General features: G+C 41.6%; 3 protein-coding genes across 3 annotated transcripts; 2 read left to right on the top strand and 1 right to left on the bottom strand.

The window, feature by feature from the left end:
* The first annotated feature begins 664 nt into the window (after positions 1-664).
* On the top strand, positions 665-3847 carry LOC100844148 (inositol monophosphatase 3). The gene is made up of 10 exons (XM_003562279.4): positions 665-864; positions 1003-1053; positions 1165-1352; positions 1483-1567; positions 1744-1798; positions 1925-1968; positions 2969-3037; positions 3120-3220; positions 3317-3373; positions 3489-3847. Exons 1-10 carry the CDS (start codon positions 808-810, stop codon positions 3583-3585), a joined length of 804 nt encoding a protein of 267 aa, XP_003562327.1. The 5' UTR covers positions 665-807; the 3' UTR covers positions 3586-3847.
* Positions 3848-6461: 2614 nt separating this feature from the next.
* On the top strand, positions 6462-8042 carry LOC100823209. Its single transcript, XM_003559658.4, has 4 exons — positions 6462-6816; positions 6902-7030; positions 7224-7408; positions 7495-8042. Exons 1-4 carry the CDS (start codon positions 6529-6531, stop codon positions 7895-7897), a joined length of 1005 nt encoding a protein of 334 aa, XP_003559706.1. The 5' UTR covers positions 6462-6528; the 3' UTR covers positions 7898-8042.
* Positions 8043-8192: 150 nt separating this feature from the next.
* Positions 8193-14109, bottom strand: LOC100843534 (kinesin-like protein KIN-12C). Its single transcript, XM_003562277.4, has 15 exons — positions 13637-14109; positions 13387-13530; positions 13190-13273; positions 12971-13096; positions 12831-12890; positions 12658-12711; positions 12478-12570; positions 11643-11738; positions 11297-11445; positions 10980-11126; positions 10755-10884; positions 9819-10682; positions 9648-9746; positions 8805-9566; positions 8193-8678 (listed from the first exon to the last, which is right to left on the bottom strand). Exons 1-15 carry the CDS (start codon positions 13895-13897, stop codon positions 8427-8429), a joined length of 3321 nt encoding a protein of 1106 aa, XP_003562325.1. The 5' UTR covers positions 13898-14109; the 3' UTR covers positions 8193-8426.
* Between the last annotated feature and the right edge of the window lie 8723 nt (positions 14110-22832).

Genomic DNA, 22832 nt, shown 5'->3' with positions numbered 1-22832 from the left:
TATGTATTTTTTCTTGTGTTGCACACATTGGTATATTTTTCTAAAATTCAATCAAAGTTGATAAATTTTAACTCAGAACAACCCCAAATGCATAGATGAAAAATGCCAAAAGCATACACAACATGTGAATGCGCCATTTACCATGCCCGTTTCAAGCGACTAAGTCCAAAGAGGAAAAAAGACATAATAGCTTTTTATATCTTAAAATCTGATGTGCCATAGATCTGTCCAACATTCCACACTGGATAGATACTTTTAGCATTAAAATTATCAATACTTTAAATTTAGCAACAATTTCATTTAAAAAAACAGGTGGCCATTTTATAACGTAAAGTCGAAAAACTAAGGAACAAAGTTGAAAACGAAGGATCAAAACTGCACTGAATAGTTAAAAATTTGAAAGACGACGTATTCAATGAAAACTCTCATCATGCAAACTTGCAAACTAACACGCAAAATTGTCCAAATATGGATGCATCTATATACCCAAAAAATTATAAAAATGCATGTAATATTTCGTCACTTAATATGGGATATTGGAAGTATGTTGATATATCATTAGATATACGCCGGTTAGTAAAAAAAAACAATATAACGAGAATCAAAGTATATTCCTTCCACCGAACGGACCAGAGAAGCCATGAGCCCGCACGAGCCAGTTCACGTGTTCTCTTCAGCCACCGAGCCACCGATCCCGTATAACCAACTGGCAACAGCGTGAGAGTGCTCCTGGCCATACCACGAGTACACCAACCATCGAATTCCCTGCTCTCTTTGTCAATCGCGGAGGCGGGAGATTCGGTGGGCATGGCGGAGGAGCAGTTCCTGGCCGCCGCGGTGGACGCCGCCAAGAGTGCCGGAGAGGTAGTCCTCCTGTACCATTAACCCGACCCATCCTTCCCTCGCGCCGCAATCGTTTCTCGGCCGAAGTGCTTGTGATGGGTTCTTGATTTCCTCGCGCTTAATCCCCTCGCCGGGCGACCGATTTTGTGTCCTCCGCAGGTCATCCGCAAGGGCTTTTACCTGACCAAGAATGTGGAGCACAAGGGCCAGGTCTCTTCTTGTCCCCTCTTCTTTCTTTTTGCTTATGGTCTGATGCCGCTGTTTGCCCTTGATTGGATTGGGATCTGGCCGTCATGGTACTATGGACTGTTGTTGCTGCAGGTGGATTTGGTGACGGAGACGGACAAGGCCTGTGAGGACCTCATCTTCAACCACCTCCGGAAGCTCTATCCGGACCACAAATTCATCGGCGAGGAGACGTCCGCGGCGCTCGGCTCCACCGCCGACCTCACCGACGATCCCACCTGGATTGTCGACCCACTTGATGGCACCACCAATTTTGTGCATGGGTAATAATGATATTCTACTATGCACATTCTGTTGTGGGGATACCGTTGAGTATGATTTATTGGTCCTTCCTTCATTGTGCATTTTCACTCTTCTGACCAACATTATGCTTGTTTTCTTGTCACACTACAGCTTCCCTTTTGTGTGCGTCTCGATTGGCCTCACCATTGGGAAGATTCCCAGTGTTGGAGTCGTGTACAATCCCATCATGAATGAGGTAAACATTGAGTTTATGGAAGAATGAGTAGACACTACTTTTCTTATAATATTTTCATGTCCTCTATATGCTTTATTTATTTTATAATCAGTAAAAAAATCCAACAATATGATCTGTGATGATGCCAAGGAATCTTGAAAGATGCGAGTCTGATTTTGTGTTTCTTCTTCAATTAGCTTTTCACAGCTGTTCGTGGAAAAGGTGCTTTCCTCAATGGTTCTCCAATCAAAAGTAAGCTCTTTATTTTGGTCCATTAGGCCCTGATATGTTTACAATCAATAGAAGAAGCATCTACCCTAAATAATTTGGTTTTCTGATTGTCGTGCTAATTTTAGAATACATATATTTAATGTGCAGCATCGTCTCAAGATGAGTTAGTGAAGGCCCTTATGGTAACAGAGGTAGGTAACACTGATAGACACTGTCAAAGATTATCTTTTCCATGTACTTCACACAATATCATAGGCAAAAACAGCATCACTGCGAAACAAAATAACAAATGATAAAATGTGTAGAAACACTATTGGTGGCTTGCTGCTACTAGGTTTCACCGCAACAGTTCTGTTGTAATCAAACACTTTATTTAAAATCAGTATTATTCGTCATCTGAATAACTAAAGACATGATCACCACTAGGTTTTCTTGAAATTCTCCAGGTCCAACACCCTTTTGTGAAGTTTAACTGGGGCCCTACTAGCCAAATGCAGCCTTTTGTAAAGTTTAACTGGGGCCCCACTAGCCAAATGCATACATGAGCAGAAGTAATCTTGGACGACTCATTTTTTTATACACCTAATTATAAAAACCAGGACAAATCTATACCTTCAAAACACTTCCGACCTGTGGAGTGCTGATTTTGGCAAACTAGAAATATTTATATGACAATGCATTCGCTCTTTTAAACTTCACAATTGTATGCAGATGGGACGTACAGAATCGTGTCAATCAAAACTGTCCTTATCATGTCAGACTGGCTTTTATAAATTGTTCAACATCCCATTTTAGAAACACAGTTCGATTTCTTGACATCATCATATTAACAGAATGGTTGAACATAAGCTAAGCTGCTCATTGTTTACCTTCTTATCGGAGTAGGAGCACGTGCTTTTGTTGGTATTATCTAATCAATATTATCAGGAATACAACTTCATTTGAGAAAAGTAGTTTGTGCCTCATACAGTCATACTTGATATAGCACACGCTTGATAGTTGGAACCTTTTTTGTTTAAATGGAAATTGAGAATACATACGTGCATATTGTGCATTTTTGTTCACTAATAAGAAATTATCACATGAAGAATGATGGTTATAATTGTTACGCGGTGAGAATCTAAGTTTGAATTCTTTCACTCCCAAAGAATTTACTTAAATGTTTCACTGATGACCATATCATTTGAGCAGGTAGGAACCAAAAGGGACAAGTCCACTTTGGATGATACAACCAACAGAATCAACAAGTTACTATTCAAGGTAAACCTTGTAAAGTAACATATGCATCAGTTAAGTTATTTAATAACATATTGATATTCTGACAGGGTATTCATTTTTTCAGATTAGGTCTATACGAATGTGTGGCTCTTTGGCCTTAAACATGTGTGGAGTAGCTTGTGGTAGGCTAGATTTGTGTTATGAGATCGGATTTGGTGGCCCCTGGTATGGTTAATCAAATTTTCAACAATAGTCTTGCATGGAAAATATAAGCCATTTCTACATATAATTGTTAATTGCGGTTGTTAATTATCTTTGTAGGGATGTGGCTGCTGGAGCTGTAATTCTACAGGAAGCTGGGGGTTTTGTGTTTGATCCGTAAGTTGTCAAATTAAGTACATACTACTTAATATGTTACTAGCTCTTACTATCATACATAATTTGATCAGTATTGTATTCTTTTGTCATACATTTCTTCTATTCTGACTTCCAGGAGTGGTGGGGAGTTTGATTTGATGGCGCAAAGAATGGCAGGATCGAATGGCTTCCTCAAGGACCAGTTTATCAAAGAATTGACAGATGCAAGCTGAATAAGCTATTTCTTGTCTTAAAATAGAATAAGAATATAAGATCACCCCACCATTAACTTATAAGTGCAATTTTTCGTGTAGTTCTACCTTCTACGTGAACATCATGCATATTCTGCGAACATCTGGGTGTAGTGAAACTGTATTCATTGTGGGGGGAAAATAAACATGTGGATGCTTTCCTTGGTATTGGGCCAGCAAGTTGACCTTTTGTGATATACTGCCTCCTTTTTCATAATATACAAGGCGTCTTATGTTTCGTTAAGACAATATTCCTGATGGGGTTGATAAAAGGGTTTCTCAGCAACGCTCTGACTCTATGTTAGAGGGTGGAGGTGGAGCCATGAGCCCATGACTGCTCAAGCCTCAAGGAGTAAGGGTGGAAACTCTAATGCCAGAGTGGAGGAATGCTTCTGGTCAGCCCGGGTTGTTTTACCAGTTTGTTCCGGGCATCTCTGAATGTTGTTGCTTCGTTGTTGTATTTTCTGTGTTGTGCCTGTGTGTTTTGCCTGTGAGCGTACAACATGGTACGTCGTCTAGTCTGATGGTTTCTTTACTATTCTGTGTCGGTTTACTTCTTTCCGGACGATGTAATCCATCTGGTGGCCAGTTATTTAGCCGCGTAAATGCGTTCCTATAACAAAAACTAGAATGTGAAAAGCGGAGTGCCTAGGCATACCCAATCTAAGGGACCTTAATGTCCTTGCTGGCTAATTGGATTAAGAGGTACCACCTTGACACAAATAAGTTGTGGAGACAGATTATTGACATCAAATATGACACTAGTTCTCCCAATATGTTTGTTTGTTCTGATGCCTTTTCCTCCCTTTTCTGGAAAGGTGTACTTTAGGCCTCTCATGCAGCAAAACTAGAGTATTTTTGGAAAATTGGCAATGGGAAAAATATTAAGTTCTGGGAAGATCGATGGATAAGAAGCTCTAGCTTGGCTATCCAATTCTGGTAAATTTACTTCATCTGTAATGAACACTATAAATCTGTAGCTGATGTCTGGGATGGTTCTGAACTTAAACTCTCCTTTAGGAGAAGTTTCTCACCACATCTTATGCAACTTTGGCGTGATCTGGTTGCTTTAATATCCTCTGCTTCCATTTCTAATGATCCAGACCAGCTAGTATGAAAATTGAACAATAAAGGTGTATACACCACTAGTTCTTTATATGTTGTGGTTAACTTTCGAGGGATCACACCTGTATTTGTGCAAACTGTTTGGAAACTGCATTTGCCCCCCAAGATTCACACTTTCCTCTGGTTGGTTAGCCATAACAGGATCCTGACTAGAGATAATTTGCACAAGAGACAACATTTGAGATCTTACCTGCATGTTCTGTTCTGAACCTGAAACTATACAACATCTATTCTTTGACTGTCTTGTGGCTACACTTATTTGGGAATTCATGAGTTTACTGCTTGGGAAAAATCTGGGCTCTAGCCTAGAACAAATTGCACATTTCTGGGTGGGAAATAGGAAAAATGAAGTACTCAATATGGCTACCGCAGCTGTTCTTTGGTCATTATGGAAATGCCGTAATAATATCTTTTTTCGTTCCTCTGCATGGTCTTCGATGCACGTGATCTGGCGAATGGTCCTGCGACACCTACGCTCATGGAAGCATCTCTGTTCAAACGCAAATCAGGACGTTCTAGCACATATGCTTCGACGGTTGGAGGACAAGTCGGTGGAGATCCCAAGGCTTCGCCTGAGATGAAGAAGAGGAGGGCGATCTTGATGCTGACACTCAACGTCTGCCAGGGTATCATGTCGATGTCCCTCCAAGACTCCTCCCCGTGAAGATCAAGCATTTGACGCTACTTTGCTGCCATTTTGTCTAGCTCTCATGCTGAAAGTTGTAATTGCCTGGTTAGAGGCGCTGGAACTACTCGTTGTTTAGTGATAGCATTAGGGCCCTGTGTGGCCGGAAGTTCGTTGAAAAACAAACTGCTGAGACAAATATTTTGTTCTGTTTCGTTCATATGAATGGAACAGGGGCAGAAACCCTATCTTTCTAAAAAAAAGCGGAGTGCCCGTCGGAAGGAACGTGATGAGTTGCTGATCAACAATGATGCAGGCAGATTTCGGTGGGATTTGAGAATAAGATGCGCAAACAGAGAGGCACCGCACAGATTCGGGATTTAACGCCGTGACGTTGCTGTTTCCAGTGAAACATAATTGACAAGATACCACTTTGCAGAACCAAAGGTTACAAAATACCATTGAAATAACCACTCATTTCGAAATACCACTCTAAGCCAGTTTTTTCATGCCAAACTACCAATGCGGTGAGTTTACTGGTAGTCAAACCGTTAAAATGATGTCAGTATTCTTATTATTCCAATATTGCCCTTTTTCTCTAAAAAGAAGAACACCATACTCACCTTATCTCTCTCCTCAACTCCATTCGTCCACATCCAAGCTCCCAGCCATGGCGGCGGCGTCTCCTCCCAAAAATGCGCCCGTGCAGCTCCTACCCCGCCGCCCATGAGGGATCCCAGTCGCCTCTCTCGGCCCCCGTCCAATGCTGCGCCCGTGCTGCTCTTGCCCCGTCGCCCGTGAGATCCCAGTCGTGCCGCTTTGCGGTGCTGACCGTCAACGTCCGCAGCTCCCGCGTCGTGCCGCCCCGCCCCGCCTCGTCGTGGCTCCCCTCTGCTCCACCGTGTATTCAGGATCCCCTCTGTTCCCACTGGACGTCGTCTACCGTGCCATGAAGAGTAAGGGTATATATGTATGTCTATTTTTGTGACTGTTAGGGGATATTAGTCTAGTAGTATTTTGGCATGAAAAGTTGAATTGTAGTAGCATTTTAGAATGAGTGGTAATTTGAGTGGCATTTTGGAAACTTTTGGTTTTAACCAATACCACCACGTCAATTCTCTCTTTCGGTGGCCAGGAGGGTTGAGAACTGGAAAGAGAAGGGGCGTCGAGAATCCATGGAAGCGGCAACCGCGAGCTCGCTGGGGAGATCGGGAGCTGGATTAAGGTCCGTACCAGGACTCGCGCGCTCCTCCTCCTCCTCCTTAACACTCAGGGACGCGCGCCGCCGTTCTCTTACTCCTCCGCACCTGCCTTGGCCGGCCTCGCGCCTCGTCCGCACCAGCGGAGCCGGGAGCCTGAGCGTCGTCGCCGCTGCTGCAAATCCCCACAACCACCAGCAGCAGCAGCTGGGAGTGGAAGGGATGGGGGTCGCCATGGAGCCCGAGAGGGGTAGCCCAGGTGAGGTGAGGTCACCTTGCTCGCTCAAGTCTCTTCCCCCTTTCGTTTTCGATTTGTCCGTGACCTCGTTCTGGTGGCGAATCTGTGCAGGTGAGGGAGGAGATTGCGAGGTGCTACGAGCTGGTTCGCCGCCTCGGCCGTGGCGCCGTCTACCTCGGCTCCTCCAGGGTGCCGCCCACGCATCCGCACTACCACCAAACCGCCGAGCTCGCCAGGGAGGCAAGCTCCCTCGTCTCCCCCTACCAGCTCTTCCCGCTTCCTTTATTTCTTTTCGGCACCATACTCCACACAACTTCAACACCAATTTACAATTCAAAGAAGCATCACACAACTCAGTACAAGTTTAGAACTAGCCGCAGAAATCCGCTGTGTCGATGACAAACCTATCTTTGCACATGAAAATTCAAAACAGACATCCAAGCTGCTGGACTGCACCACATGGACCGGCGCCGGCCCCGGCCTCATGGATGCTGCCATCCAAGGCGCGCTCCAGGCAGAGAAACCGGTTGGCGGCTTCAAGATTGGCAAAGAGGCAGGTGAATGGACGGCCTCAAACTTCCATCCTTACCTGCCCCCAGAGTCTTACCTCACCTGCAGGTACCTGAATCTTGCTGTTGCAAATTATGATTTTTATCCATTAGATGTGTAGCATGAAAAATCAGTCTGAGCTATATGAATTCCAGGTTCTTCTCGGCAAGGAAGCATGGCTTGGTGGATGCTGTCGTGCGGAACAGCTCTACCGATAAAACTGCCATCGTTGCATTACCCGGCGGTATTGGAACACTGGATGAGGTTTTTGAGATCATGGCGCTGATTCAACTCGAGAGGATTGGGTCTGCGCTCCCAGTGCCATTCTTGCTTATGAATTATGACTCTTACTACTCCAAGCTGCTGGAGTTTCTGAATGACTCCACGGAGTGGGGCACGGTTGCTCCAGGGGAAGTGGCCTCCCTGTGGAAGGTTTGCAACGGGAATCATGAAGCCTTAGAGTACTTGGCACAGTTCTACAACGTACCTGCTGGGCAAAGGAATTATCACACATCACCTCCATCAAAGGAGCACGTAACTTCATATAACGTGAGCTGACACAGCACAAGCACTCTTCTGTGTGTCTTTCACATTACTCAAATTTTGGTGTGAGCTAACTGTTTTGTACTTTTGTTAAATATATAAATGACACAAACTCAGCTGGTCTGTCGAATATATGATCTGTTTATGGCAGCTTTATCAATGTCTTTCACATTACTCAAATTTTGGTGTGGACGAACGGTGAGGTACTTTTGTTAAACATACAAATGACACAAACTCAGCTGGTGTGTCAAATGGCAGCTTTGCTATGAATGAATTCTGGCCATTAGTACGATTGGCTCCATGGGTCACATCAGGGAACTTTCTGCACCATACATGCAGTAAACCAAGATTGTAAACTCAATAATACAAATGAACTTTCTGCATCAGTAGAGATGCAAGTTTTGCCCAGACAGAGGGCATATGAATCAGAGTCATGTACCTTTGAACAGCATATGTAAAGTTTAAAAAGATCGAATCAGCCTAATTGTCAACCAGGATCAGTTGACGAGTCACTCCCAAGCAATCAATCATCAGGTTCGTCCATTCATTCATACGCAGAGGTAAATGCAGACCGCCATGACTGATCGTCATCGCAGGCGGATGGAGCATGGTTGTACTCATGTGCATCCTTGCTGCTGCTCTCGTTGCGGTACAGTCCCTCCAGTGCTGACTCCGGCAGCCTGCTCTCTGCAAGGTAGTGCTTCATCGTCTCCATCTCCATCTCGTGCTTCTTCCTCATCTTCTCCAGCTGCCTTTTGAGCTTCTGGTTCTCCTGCAGCATGGCTGCACTCCTCTCCTGAAACAAAAGTAAACCAAATTAAGTTTCTTATTCGTACCATCATATGGTTGCAGTAGTACTGTGCTAGTATTAGCACTGCACAAAAACTTTTTCAAGTGAAAAAGTTTGCTGCTTTGAACTGACCTTTTCTTGTGTGGTTGCCTCCTCTGCTTCTCTCAATCTCACAAGTAGCTCTCCAGCAGCATGCACTGCCTCAGCAGTGTCACGGAGTTGAATCCGGAGCCTCCTATTCTGTTCTCTCAGCTGTGCCCTCTCCTTTTCTCGGTCGATCCTCACGGTGGAAAGCTCGGCAGCAAGGGCAGCAGCAAAAGCCGTTCCACAGCCCTTCCTTCCTGCTTTGGCAGCCGCCCTCTTTACTTCTGAGATCCCTTCCATGACTCGACGGTGCCTCTCAAGAAGGTCATTGTACATCTCCTGGAGCTCGACATAGTGCTCAATTATCCTTGCATGGCCATAGATGGATCGTTGGAGGGCGTCATCCAACTCTTCTGTGCACTTCTTCTCATTGCAGAGCTCCATCTCTGTCTTCTCTGCATGCATCCGGTTTGATTCTAGGTCAACCCTCAGCTCTTCAGTGAGGGATATCCATTTGCTCTCAGACTCCATCCATTTCTGCCTTTCTTTATCCAGCTCATATTCCAGATCTGTGCTGCCATTCCTTATCTGGTCAAGAAGGCTATCATTTGTTGATCCATCTGTGAGAAGTTTAACTTGATCTTTCAACCTCTGAATCTCACCAAGAAGTACTTCCTTCTCATTCACATTGAGTGACAACTTGTCATCTTCATATTGTTCACCAATGTTATCTTCATCGCCTGGTTCGTCTCTAGGTGTAACACCATCTGATTGCCGACCCTCTTCTGAACCCTTCCCATGTTTGTCAATCTGCAACATAGCAGAGAAAGTTGTCAAAAAAAATGGAAAATATTTCCCAAAGAATATCGTTTATTTCATCACACTACATACCAAAATGCTCAATTCCTTAATCTTAGTTGCCTGTTCTTCACATAAAGCTTCAAGCTCAGCCTCTCTCTTTGAAACAATAGACTGAGGGATGTTGCCGTCCTGGTTGAGTAAAATTTTTAAGTGGATGGTAACATATGAAAATGTATAAAATATGCCACCAAAATAGCATACCTGGAGTGAAGCATTGGCCAATTCATTAGATGTGACACCAGTAGCCGTTACAATCTGTTTCTCTGAGTTTATGTTTCCTGTATGTTCTTCATCTGTACTCATTGCTTTCTTGCAGGATGAACAAATAGTAGAAGCTGAACTGCCCTGCCCTGCAGGTAATGACTGAAGAGCTGAACTGGCTTTCACTGACTGCCAGGGATTCAGTGCAAAGTGATCAAATGAAAGGCCAACAAATGACCTTCGGGGGGCTGGATTCTGTTGATGGTACTCTATAATGTGCAGGCCCCGTTGGAGACTTGCAGCCAGCGAATCAGTGGGACTAAGCTTGCTTGACTGTAAGGAGGAGCGCACTGCACTCTTCCTTGAAATTTCAACATTGCTATCTCCTGGGCTGGATTCACTAAGCTTGCTTGGAGAGAACCCTGGTGAGGTGATGCTCTTTCTTGCCTTGTGGATCTTTGGAGAAGAGCAGAAGGTCGGATCTTGTATTGGTGCTAGTTGTGGGGATGCACTAATTCTTAGAACTTCACTATCATCTACGATAGGCTGGTCATCATCATGTTCACATGTTTTTGGATTCACCTTGGAGCAAGGACTCTCCTCCTCTCCACTCTCTGCATCCATAAAGTCGTCAAGAGTGTCTTCGGAGGAAGAATGAAGCTTGCTAATTTGATCATGCAGTTCTTGTACATCGTCTTCATCCACATCCATTTCATCCTCTGTTTCAACTTCTATATGAGGCAAGATTAGAGAGCGATTGAGGCTCACTCTCAAACTATGCAAGCTAGCACGAGCATTTTGTGCATTGAAGTATCCTGTCTCACAAGTTGCATTCTCTCCAGACTTTGTCCTTACAAGTTCATCCTGCAAATAATAACATTAGAAAATTTCTGTAAATTGTTGCCACGTGGGTTTATTATGCTCACGTGGTAATACCTTCAACTGACGTATCTGATCACTCAAACCATTAACATCATCTTCTGATATCTCATTTATCACTGCTTTGTTTGGCATAAGTTTTGCTCTCTCTCCAAACCTTAGTGTGCTTAAAGTCTCAGATCTGTATCTGCATTTCCCAGGATCAGGCTAACTAGAAAGTGTCCTGAGATAAAGAGCTCGGGAAAATGTAAAAAGCATATAAAGTTAAAGAACCCAACATACCTGTGCTCTGAAGAAATGGAACATAGAAATGTAACCCTGGAGTTGCCACCTAGTGTATCCTTCAGCACATGTGTCAAACAGGATTGCTTATAGGGTAAGTCGTCTTTCTGGGTCTTTGGTTCTTCTGAAAGAATATTGACTAGTTTCCTGAAACCACGGTGTGCAAACAATGAGGCAGCGTTTCTAATATTCTTGTAAAAGGTAAAATAAAAGATGCATGGTGTATTGGTATCAATAGTAAGAATTATATTAATCATGCAACCCAAATAAGAAAATATTTATGTAATTATAAAATATAAGTAAAACAAAAGACATACCCAAGGCTTGAGAGAGACTTCTTCACATGTCTTTCTTCTCGTGTAATGTGCTTGCTCGCACCATCAGGTTCATCCATATCAACACCAGCAAGATCAACAAAGGTAATTCTACTAGTTTTTGAACTACTGAAGCCATTTGATGAGAAATCCTGTAATATTAATTGAATAAAGTTAAGATAAATCACCACATATATATCCGCTGATATAAAAAAAGAATGAACAAGCTAGGACAGTACCAGCAGCCAAACGAAAGGTTGCAAAGTGCAAAAAGAAGAAAATGAGGGAAGATTCCACAGCAGAAAAGAAGAAGAAAATATTTTCTGATGGGAAGAAGAGAATCTTAAACCTTGCTCCAAGCTTCAATGACACAAGTGAATATGACATGAGAACGTGAATTTTTTAAGTTCATGCTATCGGTGCCAATTTTCCTTTTTGATAGACCCTGTAAAAGAAAAGCAAATTCATACTAAGCAAGAGAGAGACGTATTATCAAAAAACTAGATAATCAAGTGAAATTAGCAATAGCTCCAAATAATGGCAGACTAAAGTAGAAGATATTATTATTGTATGTGCCACACGGCCCAGACACCCAAGCAACATGATACTGATGATGGCATGGTGCTGACAGAACATAATGCAAAGCAAGTGTAATATATTTGTGATCTGAACATGTAAAACATAATAATAGTGGCTGCTTTAAGTTGTCCCTCTATTCTGAACCATAATTGATTTATCTAAAGTTCCTGGCAAGAAACCAGACTGGAGTGCCCAGAAGTTTGTATCAAACAATATGTGTTTTGATAATCATCTGTAAAAGGTTTCAGCAAATTTGAACTTTCTTAAAAAAAACACGGTGCTCATAGTATCTTATTAGATTGTCTGAAAACTTTGCATCCTCAAAATTGACTGTAATATTGGTAAGTTTTGTTGGATTACTCATTTCTGTTTTGTTCTGTCATAACACAAGGCCTTTCTGAAAAGCATGAAAAAGATTATCTATAGCACATGGTGAGTGCCCAGGAGTTTGCATTGGATAAATCTATGTTTTTATAATCATCAGTACAAGTATTCCAACAATTCTAAACATCGTCAATGTTTTTTCATGTTGCTAGCTAGATGCGAGCTTTTAATGTCCAAAACCATACAGCGGGATGGATTACATGAATTCATTGCACTCATACCTTCATCAAGATCTGGTTTACATCCTCCACCGTCGATACATACTCATCGGTCAAGTTTTCAACATGGATACCATTGTCAGTGGTCTCTCTTATCTAAAAGAATGGAGCTGAATAAGATATCTTCTGTATAAACCAACACAACTGTAGATTTCAATGTAACTTTGTTGTCTAAGAATATACCTGAAGATTACGCTGAGATGGATCCAGCAGGTCATTGATCTGCTCATTATATACCTGCAAGAAAAATAAATATTCGGTTCTAATTTCAGTTCTCGCTCTAAATATTTGAGTTCTGTTAACCATATCTAGATGCAATATTCAGCTCGGTTGAGAACATAGAAGATTCTACAGACCTCGAGGAAGGAGCACCTGCATTGGTAACTCGTCTGCTTCTCCGGTGAGCTCTCTTGCTTCTGCACCAGGAAAGAACAATGCTAAGATGGTAACACAAAAGGAAATTTCCACCAAGTACATATCAAGAAAAAGGCCTTACGCCTTGGATTTGGGAGAAGAGGTTTTGGAAAAAGCGAGGCACGACGCCACGGTCGGCGCGGTCAGAGCGGCTGTCAAACATGGCAGCGAGGGGCCCCCACATGGTGTATGTCTTCCCTGTGCCACTCTGTTATGAATCCACATAATGTACATGCGTCAGCAGCTGGACAGGAGAGATTAACCAAGCAAGGAACACAAGGACTCCTGAGTATTGTAGTACCTGGCCATAGCACACGAGGGAGGTGTTGAATCCAGCAAGGGCGCTGTCGATCATCGGTAGACCTACCAGATCGAACGCATCCTCCTGCCAATAAGCAAGATTCACAGAATCCGTTGAGCAAAACTCACGACTGGCAAATCTCCAAGCAAGCGGCTCCGTATGAGTGACACAGCAAAGCAACGGAGACAGAATTTTACCTGGGAGGCCCTGTCGTCGAGGAAACCATCCACAGCGAAGTCCCGGTCGCCAACAGCGACGGAGTTCGGGGAGGTCTTGCGCACGAAGAACAGATCCTTGCCATCCACGGGGAGGCTCACCGCCGGCCGCACCCGCACCACGACCTGCGCGCACAGCCACACACATCAAGAGAAGCCCACAACTTTGAGGAGATCCCGAACGAGGACCCGCGAGGAAGGACGCCGTCTCGAGTGAGCTAACGGATGGTACCTTGACGGGGGGTTCGTCGTCGACCGCCGCACCGGCGGACACTGGCGGAGGGGGTTTACTAGCCGGAACGGGCTTGGAGCGCGGCGACAAGTCCTTCGCCGCGGAGTGCTTGGCTGGTGACATAGGCGGGGAGGCGGCGGCGACGTTGGGGTGGAGATTCTCCTGGTCGTCGCCGGCCGCAGCGGAGCGCGGGGAGGAGGCGGCGAACGCGGAGAGGGACCGCGAGGCCTGCCGCTTGAGGTTCCGCCTCAGCATCTCCATTGCTGCTGCCGCTATCAATTTGGATCTGCCGCGGCCGTAGAAAATTTGAGAAGGGGGGGAGGAGAGGTGGAGGAAGGGAAGGAAGACAAAGACTGTAAGACTGCAAGGAGGAGAGGAGAGGAGAGGAAGATGCAGATGTGTATGAGGCTGGGCTTGCTGGCTATCCGTTCGGATTCAAAAACTTTTGAAACGAGGATGCGGGATGCGAGAACGTGGGTGGCGAGTGCGTGATATCTTCGTGGATGGACGGTTCAAAGTCCCCATGTATCGAAACTAGCCGTTGGGCCGGGGCGGGGCGGGGCCAAGGATTCCTTCGGTTTCGGCCCCGATCGTAGGCGGATTATTTTACTTCCTGTCTAAACTTTTTTCTTCCTTTTACCTGTGGCATTTTTCTCTTAGAAAAAACACAGTTAGTGTTGTGGCAAGTCCGTACACGTGTAGATCTGGGCCTTGTTTATGTTCATATCGATGTTTAAATGAGAAGCAGTGGAGCCAGGGAATGGCAATGGCTGGCTCTGTTTGTTTGGATTTCTGCTTCAGCTTTTACTCCCTCCAGAAGCTGCAGGAAGCACCTCCAAACGGGTTTTTCAGCTTCATGTGTGCTTTTTAAAAGGCTACAAGTACCAAAAGCTGAAGCACAAGGCCAAACAAACAGGCCTGAGTTGCGACATGTTTGGATGTTGAGCCGAGCGGTGAGCGAAAAGATGGGAAGATTGGATAGAAAAACTTGACATCGCGTTTTTGCAAACCGGGATGTGGAACGAGATGTACGATATTGGGAGAGAAAAAAAAATCGAGGGACCACGTATGTGGTTGCTGAGGGAGGAGAAGTAATCGTTGTCTTCGTTACGACACAATTGGAGAAATAACTATGTGTGTTATGGAAATATAGAATGACTTACTGATTAATATAACTTCGCATCACAAACAATGTTCCTTAACAACGCATGGATATACTACTAGTATATATTAACGGAAGGATGGAACAAGTTAGGCCGTAAAATGAGAATGGCAAACTTTAAATAGGATTAAGGAGCTAACAAAGATTATTTCCCGCTATTTTGTATTTATTGCTTAATATGAATTGTATTTAAAAGTAGAACTCCTATTTTATTTTTAGTAACAGATGAAATAAAAAAAACTATCGAGTACTATTATGGGACAGAACTACTTGTTGGAGCTCCGGGCGGTGACATTTTAGCAGCCGATTTGGGTTTGATACTTCTTGGCCGCCGACTTTCATGATCCGCCCGCTTAAAACAAACTAGTAAGTGCACACGTGCACGCACGTCCTAGAAATTCAAAACATGTCTTTCGAATTACATTTCTCATTTGAGCGCTAAGTTGTTTTTTATTATCTTTTTCTGACTGAGCCACTTAAATAGCTACTATGATCTAGCAATGTAAGCATGCATTTACAAATGTAAGGTATTGTCATCAATCTTTGAATATGTATTTTCCTGAAGCGCACCCAAAAACTGATGATTGGAAGCATACATTCGTTCAACGGCATTTTCCTATAGTGAAAATGCCCGTAAGAAAATTAGATGCAACGATGTTAGTATGATCACTAATAAGTTTTACGGAAATCAATATTGAGAATCAAACAATTACTGGTGCATGGATTCACAGGTCAGATCTGAATGCAAAATGCTGGATAATTTGCATATGCCGCCTGTTAATTCGCGAGGCTGGAACGTGTTGCTTTCTATCTAAAATTAACAGAAAAATGAAAGAGCAAACAGGAAACAGGAATGCATTTTGGCTCTTGATCCAAATGACGCGAGATCGAATTCCACTTCACCAATCATCTACCTATTTTCTTATCAAGATATTGGATCATGTCAACTCTAAGATCCAGTCACGACGAAAGGTGCAGTAAGCTTCATGAGGATAATTAATGTTCACAGCTGAAAATAGCACTTCACGGAAAATATTTACCTATCAAGACAAGACGACAACTGCTGCTTGAAATAAAACCTGCTGGCTGAGACCAACAGCTCTAGATATGTTGTTCCGTGAGAGAGCTCTGCTATTTTCTTCAAACTGGAACAAGAAGATTTAGCATATATGCTTTTGTACCACTAACCCTTGTTAGCAATGGTCTGGTACTAACATTTAACTTTAAAAGAGTATGCTTCACTCAAAAGATTAACAACTAACATACAGTACTGATAACTTCTCATGTATTAGCATATAACCCACATGAAGTTTCTCTCGAAATTGATCTTCTAAACATGGGTCACTGTTTCTGTTTGGAAGAAAAAAAGTTAGCTAAGAGTATAGCTATAAACATCATTTATATTTTTGAAGCTTGTAAGTTACTATAACCTTCAACAATACATCTATAATCTGCAAGGAAAAAATATGTATAAAATAAACACACACATTATGTAGCTTCAAAACTAATCCTTATAAAATTGGCCCCAATAGCCAGCAATGGCCTTCAGATCGGTGAGAGCTGGAACAAGGCACCAATGGCCTTCCGACAGGCGTCTTTCCTTTAACATCCAATGACAGGCCACCAACAGAACAATCATCGAAGGAGCCTGAGAAATTCTGAAGAAAAAGGTGCCCATGAGAGTAGTTTCTTTACTCGTAAACTCTACAGATGAATGTACCATTTGACTGGGATATGATTACCATATGGGGTCTAGAATGGAAGTAAACTTGGTGGTTCCCCGCGCGTTGCCGCAAAAATTCTATATGAACCCGAAATCCCCTTCGTTTTCGTCCATTCGCGTAAGAGTAGAGCACCGAGCGAACTGAAGCAAGCTCCGGCGACTATGGTCGAGATGAGTCTCGATTGAGTTGGAGACAATGATGTCATGACCAGCCATGGCGGAGAGAGCGGACCAAAGCGACGGCGGCAAAAAGGTGAGACACGGACAAGCTGCAGTCGACGGAGGTTGAGCTGAAGAGGCGGCGATATGGCTGGCTAGTGGCCACGGAGTCGAGGGTGATATGCACGTCTGAATATGATTTTAGAAACAAATGCAAATAATATGATTTAATGTAAAATAAATATGAATATTGTAGGAAAAAACGATTTTATCATTCATAACATCTATGCAACAAAACAATAGGTGTAATTTTGATGTGCACGAACATTAACAATTTCGAAGAAACCGAAAAGTGAAGTTTCGTCAACCTGAATATTTGCAGATGTTAGAAAAATTGACAGACATATCATGAATTAAAATATGTGTGTTTGATGAAATATTTATATGCAACGTGAAAATGAAAATTTTTAGTTATCAAAATATTAAATTCGAATGGACCATCAAAATGGATTCCTAGTGTACAACAACACATGATGTGGATGGTGATGTGGACCCTTTGAATGCTCATGATGTGCATGATGTGGATGATGATGTGGATACCTTGCATGTCAAGTTTCCAAACATTAATTGCAGTTAATGGGGATCAACTTTATAGATTATATAGATTCACATAATGGTCACTCGTAAACCATAAAAACTAAGCATGCAACCAAGAAGGGGTATACAAAGTTATATATATGGTGGGCAGGCAAATACACCAAGAAGTAGCAGTGCCAAGTTCCTGAAATTTTATTCATGCCTGAAGCTACCAATGGAATGGAACATCCAGGTAATTCCGTGAAATAGATGTGCCATCTTAAAATAGATGCTTGTCATCTAGTACCAAAATATGTGCCAAACCCGCTAATCAATGGCATCAACTTATCAAATTGGCAACTATGTGTGTGACGATTCTGGCAAAAAAATAAATATGTGCAACAACAAATATGCAGATCTATCTTTAGGCGATAAATAATGTGAAGACAATTTTAGAACAGGCCAACCAATTATCAGAATTGCATTTGCATTGACAGAAAGCAAGAACCGAATGATCTCGACAATATACTTGAGAGGGTTTACAAACAGAGCTAAAATTGATATTCTGATTATTTCGAAACGATGGGCGCAAAAGGTAGGTTAGTTTTTTTAATTTTGCAGAGACGCACATTGATATTATGTAGGAATATGATATAGTACATATCTGTCTGCAGAAATCAACTTTCAGATTCAGTAATGGAATTAAACTATGCCACTTTGGTCAGATAGGCACAAGAGATGAACAGCTTATTTCTGACTTTGGCCGGCTGCATCGCACGGTCACACCAGATGAAACTACAACTCTAAAATATTCTGAAACCAGTGATTTCTCAAATGACCTATAGAAAAAGGTAGAACACAACAAATTTATGGATTTCGCTGCATAAAAATGTGCTAGCACTTATGCAAAACCTAAATCATCCACAAAATAATATAAATAAGCTGTCGCTCACAATTTGAAAATGTTGTCAATACAATTGATTCTGATTGTGATGTCTATCTAATCATCAGGTGTACCAACTACGAAGGACCAACATAGACAAAGACGAAAAACAGGGAGCAGGCTCTGACCAGTACGAGGAGACTGCGAGAGGGACCGCGTAACGCGGCCGGCGCGTGCAGCAGCATGGCAGGGACACGTTGGCAGGCATGGTGCGCGTGAGGGCAGGCGCGATCGGGAGTCACACGTAAATTAATCGCTAAACCCACACAGGTAAAAAAATCACTTCCTCCATCCATAAAAAATGTCGCCCACTTAGTATAAAATTTAACTTGGTACAAAATGAGCGACACTTTTTATGGATCCGAGAGAGCCGTAGACTAAAAGTTAGTTGCTAGAGCTGATTTAATGGGCCTAACTATTTGAGTAATTGTGAGGTGGGAATGATTTGTGTACGTTTTGTGGAATGCTTTTAGAAAAGAAAATGTTGATGCCTTTATAAGTAGTAGAGATGCAAAAGCTCGCCTACTTTGAAAATAATGTAGCTCGTTTCAATATTTCTAGAAAAATGAAAACTCGTCCGAAAAAATGACATGTCAGATAATTAAAATGTTCATTTAAAAAAATCAAAGCTCGTTTTGAAAATATTGAAGCCCATCCCAAGGGAACTCAATAATAATGTAAAGATCGTCTTTAATTTTTTTGAAAAGCTTACATAAAAAATAATTGAAGTTCAATCGAAAGAAACTGAAAAATATGGAAATTCAAAAGGAATTGAAGGGTCGTCTTTAAAAAACTGATGTTGAAGTATTGAAGCTCATCCTAATGGAAATAAAAAAGAATCATTTTTTTTACCCGAAACTGTAGGGGAGGCCTCGACAATGAATATATTACTCAAAATAATACAATGTACAAGCTATTTACAAGAGGTCCAAGAAAAGCTCACCTAGAAAATCAAACTATACGTGGCTATCTAACCAAGAGGAGAAGACATGAAGCAGAGCGGGCTTCAATCTAAATTGGAGCAAAGCAATATCCTCCTTAAAATTCCGCAGCCAAGACCTAAAGCTGGGACGAACTCCTTCAAAAATCCAGTTATTTCGCTGCTTCCAAATATGCCAACAACAAAGCGCCACAACCTCAATGAAGAAAGGCTGTCCAAAATCTCTCCTTGCCATCTAAAGAATAGTAGTCACATTCCCTCCAGCCGGCCACACAATCTGAAGATAGTTCCAGCATCTCTGGCAAAATTGACAAGTAAAGAAAAGATGCTTCCAATCCTCCAAAGCACCCGAGTGGCAAAGGGGGCAGGTATCAGCATCAGAAAAAAGAATCATTAACTAATTTAAAACATTTAAAGCTCATGTTAAAGTATTGAAATCCGTCTGAAATGAAGGGAATCATGGTCTATGTCTCGGCTACACATTTGTTATCGCTTAATCTCGATGACCCTAACTAGTGCTACTACTATGGGTGAGCGACTCGTTTACGTGTATTTCTTTGCTTCGTGCTGCCACCCACTTTGCCTCTATCCCAAACCACTCCAAATGAACTAAAGAAAGAAGTAAATAATCACCTAAAAAAAGTTGAAATCTCATCAATATGAAAATATTGGAAGCTCGTGTCAATCTAATTCAAGTCTCTTCTCTATCAAATTCATTTTTGAAAAAGATCATCTCTATCAAATTCAAGTCTCTTCTCAAAAGAAAATGAATGCTTGTCATTCAAAATTGAAAACTTCATTGCAAAGGGACTTCTCAGATGAATAGAAATCTCATGTCATATTTGTAAAATCCCATCTAAAAAATAAATTTTGAAAAAGTGCATCCTTAAAAAAATGAAAGATAATGTTAAGATATTGAAGTTCATCTCAAAAGAACTCAAAATAAAAATGTAAAGCTTGTTTTGGAGAAATCAGAAGCTACCGTTTTAAAAATTGTAAGCTCATGTAAACAATGTTGAAGCACATCTCAAAGAAACTCGAAAAAAATCAAAACCTTGCCCCAAAAGAATTGAAAGGTCATCTCAAAAACTTGAAGCAAGAAACATATCTATATTTTTTTAGCAAGAAGTCGATTTGGGAAAGCAAAAAGTAACTAAAAGGGAAATGAAAGATAGTCCCAAGGGAAACGAAAGATTGTCCATTGAAAACTGAAAGCTTGTGCAATGACAGGAACTCATAAGAATAGAAATCTCATTTGAAACGGATTGAAACCTCAACTAAAAAATATTGAAGATTATCTAAAAGCGATTGTAAAAAAATTGAAATCTCCTCTCAAGAGAATTTAAAGTCATGCATGGAAAATGAAAGCTCATGCCAATTTTATCTAATCCCATCTTATCTCAAAAGAACTCATGAAAAAAAAGGAAAGTCTTCTATTAAATAGAAGAGAAATCAAATCCAAGTGTTCATCGTTAGCATTAATGGTAATTGTTGAGAGATACCACAAATCCTAATGGTGGAAGTCCCCATCGGTTTATAAAATAAAATTAGAATTGAGCTTATAGAAATTAGAGTAACTCATGAACAATACAATTGGAAGGAAATGAGGATCATAGCAGAAATCCAATCACGAAGCTCAGAGGGGTTTTCACGGAAATCATCAAATTGTAGCCTGCAGGTACAATACTTTGTCGATTTCGCTTCTGGTTTCGTATCTAGGTGACCAACCAAAGTTTTCTTAAAAATAATTGTGCAAATCCACTCGAAGGAGTATGACAGTAAGAAGAGATTAAGTCAAGTGTATCCTACCAATTTTATAAAACCAAACATAATTAGATTAAAGGTGTACTAGTTAAGCAAATGCACAGAAATCAAACATGGACAATCTATATCATTAAAGGAGTGCTTGTTGTTGCCTGCAAGCTTTTTGCACAGAAACAATATATAAAAACTTATAGATCCCTTTGGGATGGAACTGACAGGACTGAATAGAACCAGCATATAAAACATCAACCAATTCTCTTGATGAGTCCAACATTACAAACGTGGTTGCTGGCTTCCCATGACCCTAACAGCAGCTATAACTCCCAACTCAGATTCCGTGCTGTGTTTGATTGCTGAATATACAATGGAACCGTTCCACGTTTTGGCATGATTCTTGTGTTTGGTCCCTGAAATATGCAAAAGTAGAATGGAACTAAGTGGTTTCTCAAAAAGGAATATGCCTGCAGTATGCCGAACCATGCAACTTGTGACTACAAAACCAATGAATGGGTTGGTTCCGATCGGAACTGGTGGGGCCCAGGCGAGATCGTGTCCAGGTTTAATTAATAACCACGATACAATTCCTTTAATCAGACACTTCTTTGTGAGGTCCTAGGACATGCATGTGTGAATCACACGACATAATTAAATATACAATTTAATTATGTGCGTTAATTTCCACCAGGCTGTAATTTGACAATCAACATATGCCATTCCAATTAGTATTAGCTGTATCAGGGTGATCTTTAGTAATTTTCCTTACGTATGTTACTTAAGTACACCTTAAGTAATTTGACAATCAACTTAGTCCCTTCCAATTAGTATTTTATATCCGGGTGACTGGGTGATCTTTAGTAATTATCCTTAAGTATATTAGTACTGTAGTAATTTTCCTTAATTATATTACTTAAGTACACCTTGAGTATCTATGAATTCCTCAAGTCCAAATTCTATCAAGTAATCATTTCAGATCAACAATAATTCCGTACCGAGGTTATATTTCCAAACGGGATTAAATATTTGCAGGATATACAAAATTCCTGCATATTCATGATCCAGATTGGTGCAAGCTTTCTTCTTCTTCAAAGGAGAACCATAAATCTTGTTCCAGATTTCCGATATTCCATAGGAGCTAATTTTTGGCATTTTGTTGTCAACATAGATTGAGCTTCTTTCTGTAAAATAAAATAAAATATTGAGCTTCTTCAACCCTCGTGATAGCAGGACTCCAGGTCCAATCAGGAAAGGGAAAGTAAGAGCCACCGCATGTAGGTTCTACGCTGATGTCTCCCACTGGGCGGTGCCACAGGGAGCTTCGCTACCTCAGGAAGGTCCATCCAGGGGCGGAGGCAGGAAAATTTGATATGGAGGGCCGACTAAAGAGGACAACATTTTTATACTTAAAATTTGCCAAAAACTGAAACCAATGCATAGCAAAATATTTTTCATTGATTCTGCTTCCAAACGTTGTTGAGAATGAAAAGATGTACAAGTGTTGAATTTCATATCACATAAAAGAAATCTAGACAAAGACAATAGAAGATAGAGGAACAAACATGTTTCGGCTAAAAGACACTTGACGTGGTGATTGATCAAACTCATCTACGATTGTCTGTTGATATACCAATTGCAATTGCTTTTTCAATATAAGTTACCTTGAAAAAGACCAGCAGTACGATATAATTTGCTAGCTAGCGATTACAGATAGCCATATTGGAATTTGGGAATGGTTTTTTCACATGCTTGAAGGCTTCGAGCTGCAGGAGGAGGGGACGTGGAGTTGGGGAAGAAGCATTAGCAGTCTCTGCCTCCTCGTATTTGGTTTTGGCCTTTTGGAATAGAATAGAAGAAGATGATAAGTCGATTAGTCAAAGATTTCTTAAACTCTAGCAGATTTTTTGTGGGCTTTATTTTGTGTGAATGTTGAGA

The sequence above is a fragment of the Brachypodium distachyon genome, chromosome 1, assembly GCF_000005505.3.
Source record: "Brachypodium distachyon strain Bd21 chromosome 1, Brachypodium_distachyon_v3.0, whole genome shotgun sequence".
In the NCBI taxonomy this organism is placed as follows: Eukaryota; Viridiplantae; Streptophyta; class Magnoliopsida; order Poales; family Poaceae; genus Brachypodium; species Brachypodium distachyon.
Note: the sequence above shows the minus strand (reverse complement) of the source record. Positions and strands in the feature narration are given on the sequence as shown.

Coding starts and splice junctions, on each gene's coding strand:
- LOC100844148 (XM_003562279.4), top strand. CDS start 808: ATGGCGGAGGAGCAGTTCCTGGCCGCCGCGGTGGACGCCGCCAAGAGT. Junction 3,038..3,119: donor TCAACAAGTTACTATTCAAG/GTAAACCTTGTA, acceptor TCATTTTTTCAG/ATTAGGTCTATACGAATGTG. Junction 3,374..3,488: donor GGGGGTTTTGTGTTTGATCC/GTAAGTTGTCAA, acceptor TCTGACTTCCAG/GAGTGGTGGGGAGTTTGATT.
- LOC100823209 (XM_003559658.4), top strand. CDS start 6,529: ATGGAAGCGGCAACCGCGAGCTCGCTGGGGAGATCGGGAGCTGGATTA. Junction 6,817..6,901: donor AGAGGGGTAGCCCAGGTGAG/GTGAGGTCACCT, acceptor GAATCTGTGCAG/GTGAGGGAGGAGATTGCGAG. Junction 7,031..7,223: donor CCGCCGAGCTCGCCAGGGAG/GCAAGCTCCCTC, acceptor AATTCAAAACAG/ACATCCAAGCTGCTGGACTG.
- LOC100843534 (XM_003562277.4), bottom strand. CDS start 13,897: ATGGAGATGCTGAGGCGGAACCTCAAGCGGCAGGCCTCGCGGTCCCTC. Junction 9,567..9,647: donor TTAAGGAATTGAGCATTTTG/GTATGTAGTGTG, acceptor GCTATGTTGCAG/ATTGACAAACATGGGAAGGG. Junction 8,679..8,804: donor AGGCAACCACACAAGAAAAG/GTCAGTTCAAAG, acceptor CTTTTGTTTCAG/GAGAGGAGTGCAGCCATGCT.